This window comes from Dreissena polymorpha, unplaced genomic scaffold, assembly GCF_020536995.1.
Source record: "Dreissena polymorpha isolate Duluth1 unplaced genomic scaffold, UMN_Dpol_1.0 chrUn043, whole genome shotgun sequence".
NCBI classification, from domain to species: domain Eukaryota; kingdom Metazoa; phylum Mollusca; class Bivalvia; order Myida; family Dreissenidae; genus Dreissena; species Dreissena polymorpha.
Genome location: NW_026273357.1, coordinates 166,978 through 181,235, shown reverse-complemented (window position 1 = coordinate 181,235; position 14,258 = coordinate 166,978). Strand labels below are relative to the sequence as shown.

The 14,258-nt window shown below is 34.6% G+C and overlaps 1 protein-coding gene and 1 long non-coding RNA gene across 2 annotated transcripts; both read left to right on the top strand.

Moving 5' to 3' along the window:
* Positions 1-4,444: 4,444 nt before the first annotated feature.
* LOC127863822 (uncharacterized) lies at positions 4,445-5,846 on the top strand. Its single transcript, XR_008041201.1, has 4 exons — positions 4,445-4,559; positions 4,779-4,868; positions 5,124-5,558; positions 5,776-5,846. It is a non-coding gene; the product is annotated as an uncharacterized LOC127863822 (long non-coding RNA).
* Positions 5,847-6,715: 869 nt separating this feature from the next.
* On the top strand, positions 6,716-13,545 carry LOC127863824 (uncharacterized). Its single transcript, XM_052403479.1, has 10 exons — positions 6,716-6,876; positions 7,150-7,370; positions 7,560-7,922; positions 8,672-8,795; positions 9,988-10,086; positions 10,251-10,383; positions 11,931-12,065; positions 12,381-12,500; positions 12,986-13,117; positions 13,379-13,545. The coding sequence occupies exons 1-10, from the start codon at positions 6,808-6,810 to the stop codon at positions 13,543-13,545; spliced, it is 1,563 nt and encodes a 520-aa protein (XP_052259439.1). The 5' UTR covers positions 6,716-6,807.
* The last annotated feature ends 713 nt before the right edge of the window (positions 13,546-14,258 follow it).

Genomic DNA, 14,258 nt, shown 5'->3' with positions numbered 1-14,258 from the left:
CCTCCAATGGTTACATGGATAAGGTCCGTCGACCATATAGGAATTTCGGTTCTTCGGCCAACATGCCATATTACTGCAACGTCGAGAACATATGCGCATGTGCACCAGGATACAAACGGTCTTCAAACGGACTGGCTTGTCAGCTAAGTATGTTTTAAGAATATATTGATTGAATTAAAGAGAAGTATTTATAAAAGTAAAACAAACTAGCTATACGCTCTTCAAAATGTTAATTGCAATCCATGCATAAACATGCTTATTAAATTTACAATATAAATAAGACAACTAATATGAATTAACAAAAAGAAACAAAGATTTTGAAATGAACTGTTTGAAGCAATATGTATACGTTCTTTTAAACTTGACAAATCATATCGTGTAGATAGCATACGCTAACATCTATTTATTTTCTGGGCGTGCGGTCTACACGGTTTACATAAAAGCAATTTACTGGCGGCTTATCTGTTCGCTGAGTTCATTATTATATCTGTTTGCATCCGTGTGCTTTCTATACATATGAAGCTGTAATTCGTAACATCTGTATACGACGGATGCTTCTCAATGATAGTGATTTAATAGTAATAAATTGTATTGATATTCTAACTTTAACATCCACACATATACTCCTGTTAAAAGTTATCGACTTATATAATAATAGTCTAGATGTAATTCTCTGTATGTATTTATCTGGAAATGTTTTAGATGTTTGATAATTCCAATTCTTTTTTACTTCATGGCAGTACACGCTAATTTTCGGCACATCAAGGCACATCTGAAACAATATATTCCGTTGATTTCAGTTTACGGCGCTAATTGTACGTCTGTAGAAGACTGCAAAGGAGACTCAACCATCTATTCGCAGGCTTACACGTGTTCGAATGACAGCTCAGCGTGTGATTGTCATGCCAACTATTTTGTCGACTACCGTTGGGTGTATATAAACAACATCTACATGAAGCTATCAATGTGTCTGCCTAGTGAGTGTTTGTCTGTTATGTATTGCTTTGGTACTACCTTTTGACCGCTTATCGAGAAAACGACACAGGAAGAATGTCAATAACGATGCTAATTATGACTTTTCTCTTGCCTAGTGCACGTGTTTCCGGTCTTATGCCAGCTTAACCAGCGAGTATCAGATTCGATATAAAAATGCTGAATAATACAACACTTATGTTGCAAACCATGTCGTCAATAACATAATTATGATGTGATATAAATGTGGGAACTTTTTTCCTTTAAGAAATTGGCAATGGCTGCAACCACGGCGACGTTGAAGGAGCCTATTGTGTCAATGTCGACTACCCAGCATACGGTTCAAATTCTTATTACAACATTATGAAATGCAAATCTGGAGTAGAGGAGCATGGACAGTGCAGGCAAAGTAGGCGTCAAGTGTCGTCTTGGTGTTTAAGTTATCTAATGATTAACCGAGCGTAAAGAGTTAAATTCAAGATATAGTGATAATTCTCTGCATGCATTAAAAGGCTAGTTACATATATTTCCTGGAATTACAAATATAATTTCAAATATACCTTAGGCTGGTATTTGTAATGCAATTTTACATGTGCTGCCTATTTATTTGGTTTATATAAGTTTGATGTTTACCATGTATAGTCATTTATTCTGTGTATATAAGTAAGCAGATAAAATAAAAAACCGTGTTGCTTAATTAAAATGCAAATTATAAAAAAAACATTTTCAGTTATTGGGAGTGATTGTACTGAATATGGAGATACATGCGCGCTGGCTAACGCAACGTGCGACTCAACAAACATCTGTACATGCGAACCTGGTTATATACAGAAACGGGACATATGCGTAAAAGGTGGCCTTTGGCTTTATATTTACACTCAGCTTTTTTCATATACACTCCACGGAAAAGCAAAAATAAAGTCAATTTTGTAAATATTTAACAGAACTAGAAACCAACTAAATATGCATTTACAAATTATAATTTTATGTTTACTGCAGCCCTCTACAACATGAACTGCACATCTTCGGCTGACTGTTCAAACATCTCACACGCACAATGTGATTTCAATATGACGTACACTTGTGTCTGTGAAGCAGGTTATGTTGAAAAGAATGGAATCTGCGTTGTGTCTGGTAATATCCTATAAGACGATATAACAGTGTAACTAATGGATGTTTGAATACAAAATTCCACAAATCAGTGTTATAAAAAACACTACTATACAAATTTAAGTTTTAAACAAAAACACAATGAACTTTTTAGTGAAAACCAATCTATGCTATTTATTTTTGTTTGATTTGGTGTGCGTGTATGTGTGCGTGTGTGTTATACACACAACTAAAACTATGCAAACAACGTTGGTATGCAAACAACTACAATGCACTTGATAGTTACAAAACACAACTACATTACACTTTTAATTGTTATAAATAAAAACACAATACATCATTCAGTGTTCAACACAACACATCAATACACATTGAAGTGCTCCACACAAACGTATTAGACACTTTTCAGTGTTATACACAAAAATTAACTTGTCAGTGATAAACATAAAACTGAAATGCACATTTCAGCGTTATATTCACAATAACAATACACTTTTCCTTAAACCACAGCATACTATACTGAGAATGTTTGTATACAATAATACATTTTTTTTAAATCGAATCTAATAATGAACGACGAAAACAACAATTGATTACTTACTTTCTAAAGGTACCGTTGAAGACGGACATTGTAACGGTATTACGCCCGAATTACCCGACCTCTACCGACGATCTCCAACCTATATACTGGCCAGGGGCGAGGTTCCAATCAGAGACGATCTTCTTCTGGAAGGCTGGTACAACATCGGTAGTGCGAGCACTCCTGCTACTGGTACTCAGTTGAAGTCCGCAGTGTGTGGAACCAAATATCCAATCGTCTTGGAAGGTGAATCGAAAAGACATGTATATAAGTCAACACAGCTTACTTGTATGCCTAGTGTATTAAGATAAAGTGGCTTTATAAGCTGATATACTATGAGCTTTTTATCAAATAACTGATGTCATAACAAGCATAAAGATTAGAATAATATAATTGTCCATGGTAATTCTCTCCCCATATCATCATCGATCGTAGATGTTATATACAAGACTATTTTGCAAACAAATTGGCAGTAGAAACATAAGGTAAACATGTATAACAAACGCAAATCCTTATTGATACACTTGTGACTTTTCACATTTGAATGCAGCTGCTGCCATTAAGAAATAAGTGAGTTAACAGCGTCAATTAGTTTGCTTACTGCTGATTATTTTGCAGATGATATTACTCCTGCAGAACAAACCAATCTTGCAGCTGGCATTGATGTAACAAAAACAATGCGTGTCAAAGGACTTGATGCTTTTGATCTCACCGAAGAAATAGATGTGATAATCAGGATATGTGGAAATAGGACACACGTGTATTTAAAACCAGCCCCAGTTGCTTTTTCAGCCTACTGTATCGGTATATTTTAATAGATTGTCGAAAACTTAAAATTAAATAATTGCAAGCTGTCAAAATCAAATGATACATATTGTAAATTGTATGATATTTATATCAAATAGTTTGGCATCATTCGCTAAAAAAATTTGCTTCGAATACAGTTGACGATTTCGCATCATGCGCTTTAAATACGTATGTAATTCATAGAAATTTATCAACAAATATTGTTCGAAAAATAAGAAACTCACATATATTCCCAAAATGTATTGTTCGAACATTTAGGGACACATTTACAAAATGAGTTTGATATTCCTATATTCATCTGCATAAGTATGAGTCTGTTTCGTCTAATAACTCTAACGTCTAAACAACGTTTAACTGGAATATTTTTAAAGGACACCAAACGCACTTCACATTTATCTGGTGTGTAAACGACCTGAATGTATTATTTGAGAAGGCCATCATTTTTGGTATTGTTCATGGAGTGAATTGAACAATCAGTGTATTGTTGGTACCTATAACCTATATATAGAACACCTTTAATTGGTGTCATTTTCCAATCAGTAGTCAGTACGTTAATTATAATTTACTTTATCTGTAGACACCTTACGACCTTCGCACGCAAGTGGTAACTCTTCCAACAGATGGACCGATCTAAAACAAGAAATGCACTTCCGAGAAGAATATGATCCGGACAATGGAACTTTTGTTAACGTTCCTTATCTCATTTTCAAATGTTTGCCATTGGATGAGATACATTACTCATATTCCATTTGCTACGGTTGTAATAACTTTGTTTATACAGACGATGGCGTTTTCTATACAATAAACTGGTAAGTATTCGTGGAAAGAGACACATATCACACATGCCGTGTTATAAGTGTTTGCGCTGTACTAAATGCATGTGCGCCTTATAATTATTCATATTTCTTGCAATGCATGGTATTTACAACTTGTATTAATAAAATTCAAAGGTATGCTCGTTTTCTACAGGTACGTGTCGGGCCGACACTGTAAGCGATCAGGACCCTACCAAAGATCAGATCTACACAAAACCGATTTAACAGAAAATCAGATCGTAAAAGACTGCGGACAACCGACGGTCGGATTTGATGTAAATATTATAAACTAGAGCTAGAAATCATCTTTATGTTTTTACTGTCGTGTTGCATACACGTATATAATGAAAATACTTATTGGTGCTAAATGTATAATTTTCTGTTGTAATGGATTTGGTCTACACAAATAATACATCATATTTGAATATGCACAACACATATTGACTAAAAACGCTTATGCCTTATATAAACATATGTACCTACTTCGTCTTCAGCTCCAATGTTCCTTTGAATGGTCCGAGTCACTGTTTGGTGTAAGGGGAACTCCAGTCTTCAGTGAACCTATATATGTCGGTCTAAAGTCCGTACGTATATTGAAATATAATAAATACATTATTCAATTAGAATCGCAATGCAAATACATTTGTAATTTTGCATTAGGTTTTGGAACGGTAAATTCATTTGTTGAAATTATACTTTATATTTAAAACTTGAAAAGGCTCTGTCAAAATTGTAAACGCATAAAACAGTTTTGGTTGAATTCCCGGTATTGATGTTTGAGTAACTTATATGCTTGTATAACTATAATCGTGTCAACGTAAACAATTTTCGTTTTATAGTTTGTGACGACAATATCCCCAAATAAAGGTGGATTTCTCATACCCTGGCTGACCGAAACGCCAATTGGATGCAAGACAGAAACGAACACCACTGATAGGTCTTGTTCCATTGAGTTGGACCTTGATACAGAAGGAGTTTGTCCTACACTTAAATATTCAACAGATCACGCTCTGTGTGGCTCAATCGGTAACGGAACAACAAAAGCCGGTTTAGACTATTATGGTCGATTGCCGCTGCCATATGACATATATTTAAGCAGTTCTGTAGGACGTGACGAAAATGGAAACTATCAATCCAATTAAACATACTACGGGCTTAAAATTGTTGTTTCTGACGATGAGGCCCATGTATTTGGTAGTACGTTTAAGGCTTCATTTGGCGCTGTTAGAACAGGTCATGACATCTGGAACGGCTACAAAGTGCCCGACATTAAGGTAAGCAATTTATGTATGCAAACATAAATCATAAATCAAATACTAAATATATATGATAAATGATCATTTACATTTGCGGGTGAACAAAAATCAAGTACAACATGCCCAGTAAAATAATGGTAAACGCGTGTTATAATAAATAACCACACATAATGTTCCAAGACTTAATTCATATACAACGTTATACAAGTATGAACTATTTGTATCGGTTTTTCAGTTTTATTTCTACGACGAAAGTTTTGGATACACAAATTATTTAGTTGTTTTAAAATGGAACGGCGGACCCATACTAGAGAAGACAAAGGGAATGTAAGTTGTCATATCTTACCACCAAATTAACAGGTATAGCTTTAGTTTTAGTTTTATGCTTACAGAAATAACACTTTTATTATGAAGAGAGAGATAGAGAGAGAGAGGGAGAGAAAGAGGGAGGGAGGGGGGAGGAAGGGAGGAAGAGAAAGAAGAAAGTGAGAGTGCTCTCTGTCAAGAAAATAACAATAATATTTACGTATGTTCTAGGAATGAATCTATATCCTTATCAATTGGTGAAGAAGGGGAGTTCTTGGTTTATCAAGGCAGGGATTACATCGTCGAGGTAATAATATAATTATATGCATAAACATAAAACATACATACTGAAGTGAGTACATCTTAAATCACATTACTCATATGACCTTCACAAATCTATTTTGAGCGGAATATGTTACTGAATATATCCGTTATGCATTTACTTGGTTGTATTGATTTTTGTTCATTGTGGAAGACCGTTTTCAATATAAACCATTTCTTCCAAATGAATATAATACAAGTTTACAAATATGTTTTATACAATTTAATGTATCAGCGGTTTCTTCAATCGAATCGTTTATGAATTATATTGACGCAATTTTACTGTGTACGTTACTCATGAGATAATAGAGGAATAGGACGTGAACTTTTGTTTCGGCAATAGTAGCAGGTAGTGGGTGTATAAAAAGTTATATGTTATAATCTAGAGTGCAAGGTCTGTTGAATTTCATGTAATGTCCGTAAATTAAGAAAACTAATTTGCTTGTAATTTCAAAACTATGTATGAGCATATATTGAATACAAGTCAATACAAAACACAATGACACTGTTAACACTTGCGTTTCAGATTCAAATAAAAACTCAGGCGTGTGACCAGATCCGCATCAAAGTTTGCGTTTGCGCAATAACCTTTAGAAATGGGAACGAAATATATACTGTTTACACCTGTGACTCTCTTCACATGAAAGGTTTCTTGTTTGTCGGCAAAGAAGAAGACGGTCTTCTCGATAGCCTTTACACTATTGGCTCCGTAAGTGCAAACACGTTATATGTGTTATAATAGTTGTCTGTCTCTTGATGCTATTCTTTATATGACCTTAGAATTCACTAAATGATAAGTTACTTTGATATTAACTAAAATACCTCTTTTGCTTTCGACTTTATTTATGGTCAACAAAAACTTACTAGTTTCTACAAAGATAAATAATCACTCAGGTCCTTTAATAATAAGAAATGACAATTGTGTAACTTTAATCCACAAATCCCAAAATACCACTGTATTCTTTCAAATCTATATTTGTAGATTTACGATAGCGCAGAAAACTACATTGTTTTAAGTAACGGACTACTGTTAAAAATAAACAAAAACAGTGACACTAAGTCATTGGAAATGACTTTGGCATATTTTGGACACTCGGAAACGTTCGATAAGCAACCTGGCCTATCTTCATTTACGTTCAAGCAATATCGCCTCAGCGATGGTTTATTCAAGACGGACAGTAGCGGTTTTCTGAATAGTTGGAGGTTTCTTACATTTTGCACAATATTTATTGTTAACAAATACTGTAGTATAATTGAGCCAAGTAGTTACCTTATATTATAACAAAACTATATTTGTAAAACATAATTTAAGTTAATAATACAAAACAATAAAGGATATATTTGTGTTGATACACAACTATGCTTCAAAAAAAACCTTTTCTACTCTTATAGAGTGACAAGTATCAAAAGCCTTTTGAATCCAGCCAACCACAAAAGTTTCACATTGAACGAGACTTACTTCAAATGTGATTGTCCTACGCATAATGAGGTACTACTAAATCACGAAACCGAAATCACCAATTCGTACATGTACGGCAACACTACATTTTATTCTAACAATATTTATCACTTCACCGGCACGCTTAAATGCTCACGCAAGGAGGAATGTACTGTCACCCATTCTGGAACATTAACCTGGACGCCTTTGGTACTTCCAAACTACATTCAAGTAGAAAACGTTACAGTAATGATCGAAGGAAATAAAGTTGCATGCTACTTTGAGCCCTACATCGGCAAGCTGCATAAAGTAGAATGGTGAGTAAACATATACGTTAGTTTGCAGCACGTGTTGTACGACATTTTCAAGTCCTACTAATTAACAGTCATTCACAAATTTACAATGTGATCTGATTGGTATGGCTTCGATGTTTATTCAAATGTTATAACTCACTTAGAACGTGAGTAAATTAATTATCCCCTTAACTGAAACTTACAATAGTTTTTTACATTTATTTAGTTAAGTATATCAATTGCAAATACACGCATTAGAAGCAGTTGATGTTGTAAATGCAGCGCAATATCTAATGGTATTGTCTTTCAGCTCATTCTTGTAACAATATGTATAATATTGCCTGCAATATCCGACTAACAGAAAACTTTGAACCTGGCAGTATTAGATATAAGGCTTGCTTCTAAGAAGAGACCTCTTACAATTCTTTGCGCCTCAACAAAGATTTTCGACACCGATTGCTTTGGGTAGTATGAGTTGGTTTATTATTAATATAATAAACACAACACATCCATTGAAGAAAACCAATCGTAACATAAGGTTATTAGTTATGATAAAAACACGAAGAACGGATGAAATGAAAAACCCTTAACAATTTGAAAACAATCAACATCAACAGCCAAACCGGTGTTCCTGATACGCGAAAAATTACATAAACAGTCAATCATATATTTAATTTCAATGTACGAATAGTCAAATCATGAGGTTTCTTATTAATTTTTCATCGATCCATTTTTTTTAATGATTCTTAATTCATAGACGTGTTTGTTTTAAGGGTTGCTGGTGAGGGCGCAGAAGTCTCGCTGCATGTCCACGATATGTTGTTTACAGGGCCAGCCACATACGATATCCTCTCAAATGTGTTCGATTCATCTGGTGATGCGTGCAGCTTAGAAAAGGTTTGTGTTAATATTTTAACAATTGTTAAGACAATATTCCACATTCCCAGTTTTGAATTTGTTACAGTGGGTGTTAATTTTAGATCACACTTGGCCCTTCCCTGGTATCATACCAAGTTGTTAAGTAAGCCGGCGGTCACTGCTTCAACACTTATGAAACTTGCTTCATACAAATTGGTTACTAGTTAAGCAATATTTGAGTAAATAATGCAGTTCTGTTTTGTTTTCAAACAAAAGTTGACATTACATTTAAATTTCGAAAATTTAAGACATCATGCACAAAATTTCGGCCGTTAAAATTGCGTGACATTATTTTGCCCTCAGAATTCCTATGGCCAAAACTTAGATGACCCTTGGGTTCCGAATTTTTCTTCTAATAGCTTATCATTAATAAAATATGAAAATACTTTGAATTAAGATAAAATACGTTGACAATAATACAACTAGTATATAAAATGATTTTGTTGAAATTAACGTAACAATTATTTATATCGGAGTTGCGTTTGTAAATTATCACTACAATGTGTATTATTAACAAAGGGTTGGAAACATATAAATATCTTAAAAATAAGTTACTTCAAGGGAAGAACGTGTAACGTCGTATTAAAACTTTTTTTTGCATATGCTCGGCCTCATTCTTGATTTTTTATATAGTCTTTTTTACAGAAGACGATATCGGGAATTTTAATAGGGTTTATTGGTCATATTATGTAAATAAAATCATAAAAACTGTCGCTCATGATAATCCCTCTAGAGTTTCAATACTTCTCGTATATTGTGTATGGAATTATGCCTCTCATCATATCTTCATAAGGCACGACAAACATAGTCAATATAAATAATGGATGAACAAAAGACCGCTTATTTCTCCTTTTTGTATCCACGAACAACGTTGATTTTGAGCTGTAAGTTTGGGTGGTTTAATATATCGATTTTCATCAGAGCACCAATATCAAATGTGTACGAACGTATCGATGCATCCTGCGAAGAAACACCCTGCACATTAATCAATTAATTGGAAACTGAGTATTTTATCACGAAAACGACAAAAGCACGATTTAATATGGATCTTCCATTTGCATATGTCTATATTCATTAAGAAAAAGTGACGGATTCTTACTTTTGGCAAATAAAGAAACGCTATATATATATATATATATATATATATATACAATGTATAAACGTCTTCAAGGTACGGTGCGTTGTAACAGTGTATGAAAACGATGGTTTTACTGCATCTGGCCCTTCGTTATACAGTGCAACATTGGATCTGAAAGAAAATCTCGGCTCGGTAAGACGAACGGGAATGTTTTTTACTTGAGCATTCATTGAATATAATATGTATAAATAAAAGAGGTTTTATTGGTAACTTTTTAATATTTTGAATAACAAGTAATGAACTACGAACTCAAGTTCATTTATGTAATAAATAGCGATGTTTTTATCTTTACGCAGGCAAACATATCGTTCTGCGTTATTGACGGTCACTGCTACTTTGAAAATGATCCTGATCCTGCAAATACTGATAACCGGTGTTATCCATTAATTAATCCGTATCGTTGGATACGAGATCTCGCCCTGGATAGAGGTAAGTGTTTTTTTTTATACATTTACGAACCCAGTTTGAAAATAGCTTGAAAACAATTAGCTGCCAATCTTTATTTGTAAACATGCCTGCTTTATAATTGTATTAATATATGTTATATGTTTGTGACGTAGTATTTTAACCTGCAAGTTTCATTTGTTTTGATTTCAGAGTACTTTATTTAATATTGCACTCTATATGTCCTTTTTAACTTCACACCGGTGATGGCACATTACTTAAAGAGTAACAATTACGGAAATAAAATACTCAATTTCTTAATTGTAAAGTTGGAATGTTTGAAGCGAATTCTCCACGTGAAAAACTACTTTCGTATATACAACCATATATAGTTATATAGAAACCTTAAAAATAGCATTTACAAACAATTATGTGCATTTGTAATACGTGTCTGATTGAGCACCGTGAAGGCCCATAGGCAGTTTTACTTTTGGGGCCCGCGCGCCATGCCCCTTGTCGGCCTAGAGCTTACCAGAACTCCAGTTCCCAGCAAAACAATACGGTTTCGCAAATACTAAAAGCTAGTCACTTGGTAAGACAATGTCACGCTTTTATTTGGAACTTTGATATAAAATAATCGGCTATGTCTAGTCATTATGGTAGGCTACATAAGCAAGTAACAAATCTTTCGTAACAGTCTCATTTTTTCCCTAAAAGCCGCTGGGCCGATAGGCAGTTGAATACTCTGCATTATGAATTATCCGAGACAAGTTGTAATATAACAACCTATACATGTAATATTAGCCTTAGAAATAACACAACGGGTTTTTTAGCGCCTAAATATTGTTGTTTTGATATTGAGAAATAGGCCAAACGATGTGAGGCTAGCTACCTATATGACAATGAAGGCAAATACAGGGGAAGTTTGTTTTATAATGGCCTACTTTTGTCGAACCGACTAGCATAGTTGGTCAAGCGCTAAATTGCAAATCCGATGATCGAGGATTTGGTTCCCGGCCCTGTCACAAAACTTGTGTTGGTATAGGTTATGAATTTCATCTACACCAATGCTCCTCATACCTCTGATTCTAGTAGGTCAAATATCAGTTCCTGGCATCAGTATGTTCACTTAATACTGGTTTACCAACTGACCCTGGAAAAGTGTGAGTTGGTAACTTAACCGCCATAATTCGACTGTAACACTGCTGAAACAACAACAACAGCAAAACAACAGCACCCCCATAAAAAACATTATTTTCAAAAACATGCCATCGAATAAATAGCAAACACTTATATTTTAGTTTTAAAATATATGCATCCTGATCTTAACCTGGGGTGATTGACAGCAGATTTTCCTTCTGTGAGAACTTCCAATTGTGATATGTAAAACCTTTAACCTTTAACATTAAACTAATGTTCATCTCAATTTATCGATTCTGTAATAATTCTGTGATGCAAACATCAGGAGTATTTCAATAACTATATCCAAAACTGCACCGATATTTACTTTAATACATGTACATTGGTTTAAAACGCTCCTTAAGATTAGTGTTTAGGGCATGCAATAATGCTAAATTCTCATCGATGCACAGTACCTGGTGATATATGCAACCACGAGCTTTCTATCTGTGAGAACGTGCCAGGAAGGGCCTACTGCAGCAACGTTACATACACGTGCCAATGCTACCCCACCTTCCTTTCCTCGCCGACTTCATGCGATCTGATTCGTACGTTATGTATATGCTAAAGAAGTGTACACCTAATTTAAATATTAATTGAATTTTGTTTTAATTATTTTAAATTGTCTTCAATGAATCCCTATCTAATTTGCTATTTGCAAATACTGTTTTCCATCTGAGAATGGGTTGTTTTAAAAGGTAATTCACGCGAAAATCATGACACCAAAAAACGAATGCGAAAAGCAAATAGCAGCAGATACCTTTGCTTTGATGATATACTGAAATTAAATGTTTGCTCGTCATGTTTTTGTGTACTGTCAAATCTGATAATGATGTTTACTTAAACAAATCATATTCATACAGCATGCAACACTGTTTCGGACTGCTCGCAATACACTTATTCATCGCACCTCGTGTGCAACAATTCAATTTGCGCCTGCAACATTACGACGGCACTGACGCACGCCGGATGCATACCGAAAGGTAAAACCCTTAATTTTTCATTGTGTTATATAGAATATAGTTCTTACAGAATGTTTGAATCATGAAACAAACACTGTAGTTTTAACAAAAGACTTGGGACAGGCCCACACAAATTATATTTTATGTAATGGATTTACATCAATAAAAAATAAATTAAAACATCCACAAACTATTAAAAGCAATTGTAGTAGAACACATATTGCAATGCACAGAGTATAATATCCTACCAAACGTTTTATGTTTTTGAACAATTAAGGCAATTTAAAGCAATTTTATATACAAAAACGTTCACGTCCATCGGATATTATAATTGTGTATGTACTAGTATGTTCTTCCGGTATACTTTATATCAATTTCTCGTCTGACAACATAACCTCTTTGTGATTTAAGTGTTTTAAAATGGTGTTATTTCGTTTCTGTTTTACCATATACATTTGCATACTTCCACAAATATTAAAAAACACATATCTGTGTTGGATATTTAGACATCGGGAGCCCTTGCGAAGAAGATATTGAGTGCTCCCTCAAGCCACATGCTGTCTGTGGGCCCACCGAACCTAAAACATGTGTTTGCGGAGAACATTACAACCTTTTAAAAGGGAACTGCTATCCCAAAGGTACGTTTCATAATATACAATATGAGTGTCGCTGTGTTGCAAGAATCCACACACACACATATATATATATATATATCGTTTTTATAAGAAACACCACATAGCAAACAGCCTTAAGCTTTAGATCCATTTAAAACAACCGTTAATGGCTATGTTTTATTTACGAATACGTATCACTTTTAGCCGGAACTTTTATCATGTATATATTTGGACGAGTTTGTAATATTTCCTCGAACAGTTGATTATAATTCTTTTGCTTTTTAGGCCTCGGTGATACCTGTGATGACGACGAAGTATGCCAACGCATCGATCACTCGGCTTGCTATGACTTGCACGGCACGGGGTTCACGTGCGAATGTGACTTTGGCTATTCGGGAAATGAGTTTGGACTGTGCAAAGCCAATGGGGGTAACGCTTTACTAAGTTGTTGATCTGCATCAAGTTATTCGCAGAAGTGGTAGAGTGGTTAGCTTTGGGCCTGTCTGTCATTCTGTCGATGACTTGGAAGGTTTATTCGTAAACCATGTCGTTTTTGCAAACTATTTTGAAAACGTTTAGACTTGCGATCATTGCAATTGGTATGCCATTGACTTGCGACGAAATAAAGACGCATATTTTCAAGGAAATGGGTCAATGATTTTGTAGAAAAAAAGCCTTGGTAAACTGCGTGGACCCAAATGAGACGCCGCATAATGCGGCGTCTCACCGGGGTCTGCGCTGTTTGCTTAAATGAATTTCTGTAAGAAATTGTCTAAATATAGAAATACATATACTAGACATCACTCATTTTGGAAATAAATTGATCCAATGTAGAAGGATGGGAGAGTCCACTAGGCATAAATGGGTTAAACGAGTTATATGCTGGTTAATATGGACGATGCTGGTTAATTTGGAAGAAAGGAAGACACCTATAAACTGAGAGTTGTACTAAAAGGGAGGTTGACAGGTTAAAACGAAAAGAAAAAAGGTGTCCCATGTGCTGTTGTTGCCACTAATCGCTTCGCTTTCACTTTATATCTTGAGAACGTTTAAAAACTATCCTGATCCTTGGTAGCATGCTTGGTAATGGAAATAAAAGCCTCTTGATTTTGAGGTAAATTAACCAGCGTTAAATGTCTCCCGGGATTTCAACATAAAATCCGTT

What these genes read in the sequence shown, in the direction of transcription:
- LOC127863824 (XM_052403479.1), top strand. Translation starts at nt 6,808, where the DNA reads ATGAAAGGTTTCTTGTTTGTCGGCAAAGAAGAAGACGGTCTTCTCGAT. An exon ending in AAGCTGCATAAAGTAGAATG is followed by an intron (nt 7,923 to 8,671) that starts GTGAGTAAACAT and finishes GTTTGTTTTAAG; the next exon opens with GGTTGCTGGTGAGGGCGCAG. An exon ending in AGGGAACTGCTATCCCAAAG is followed by an intron (nt 13,118 to 13,378) that starts GTACGTTTCATA and finishes TTTGCTTTTTAG; the next exon opens with GCCTCGGTGATACCTGTGAT.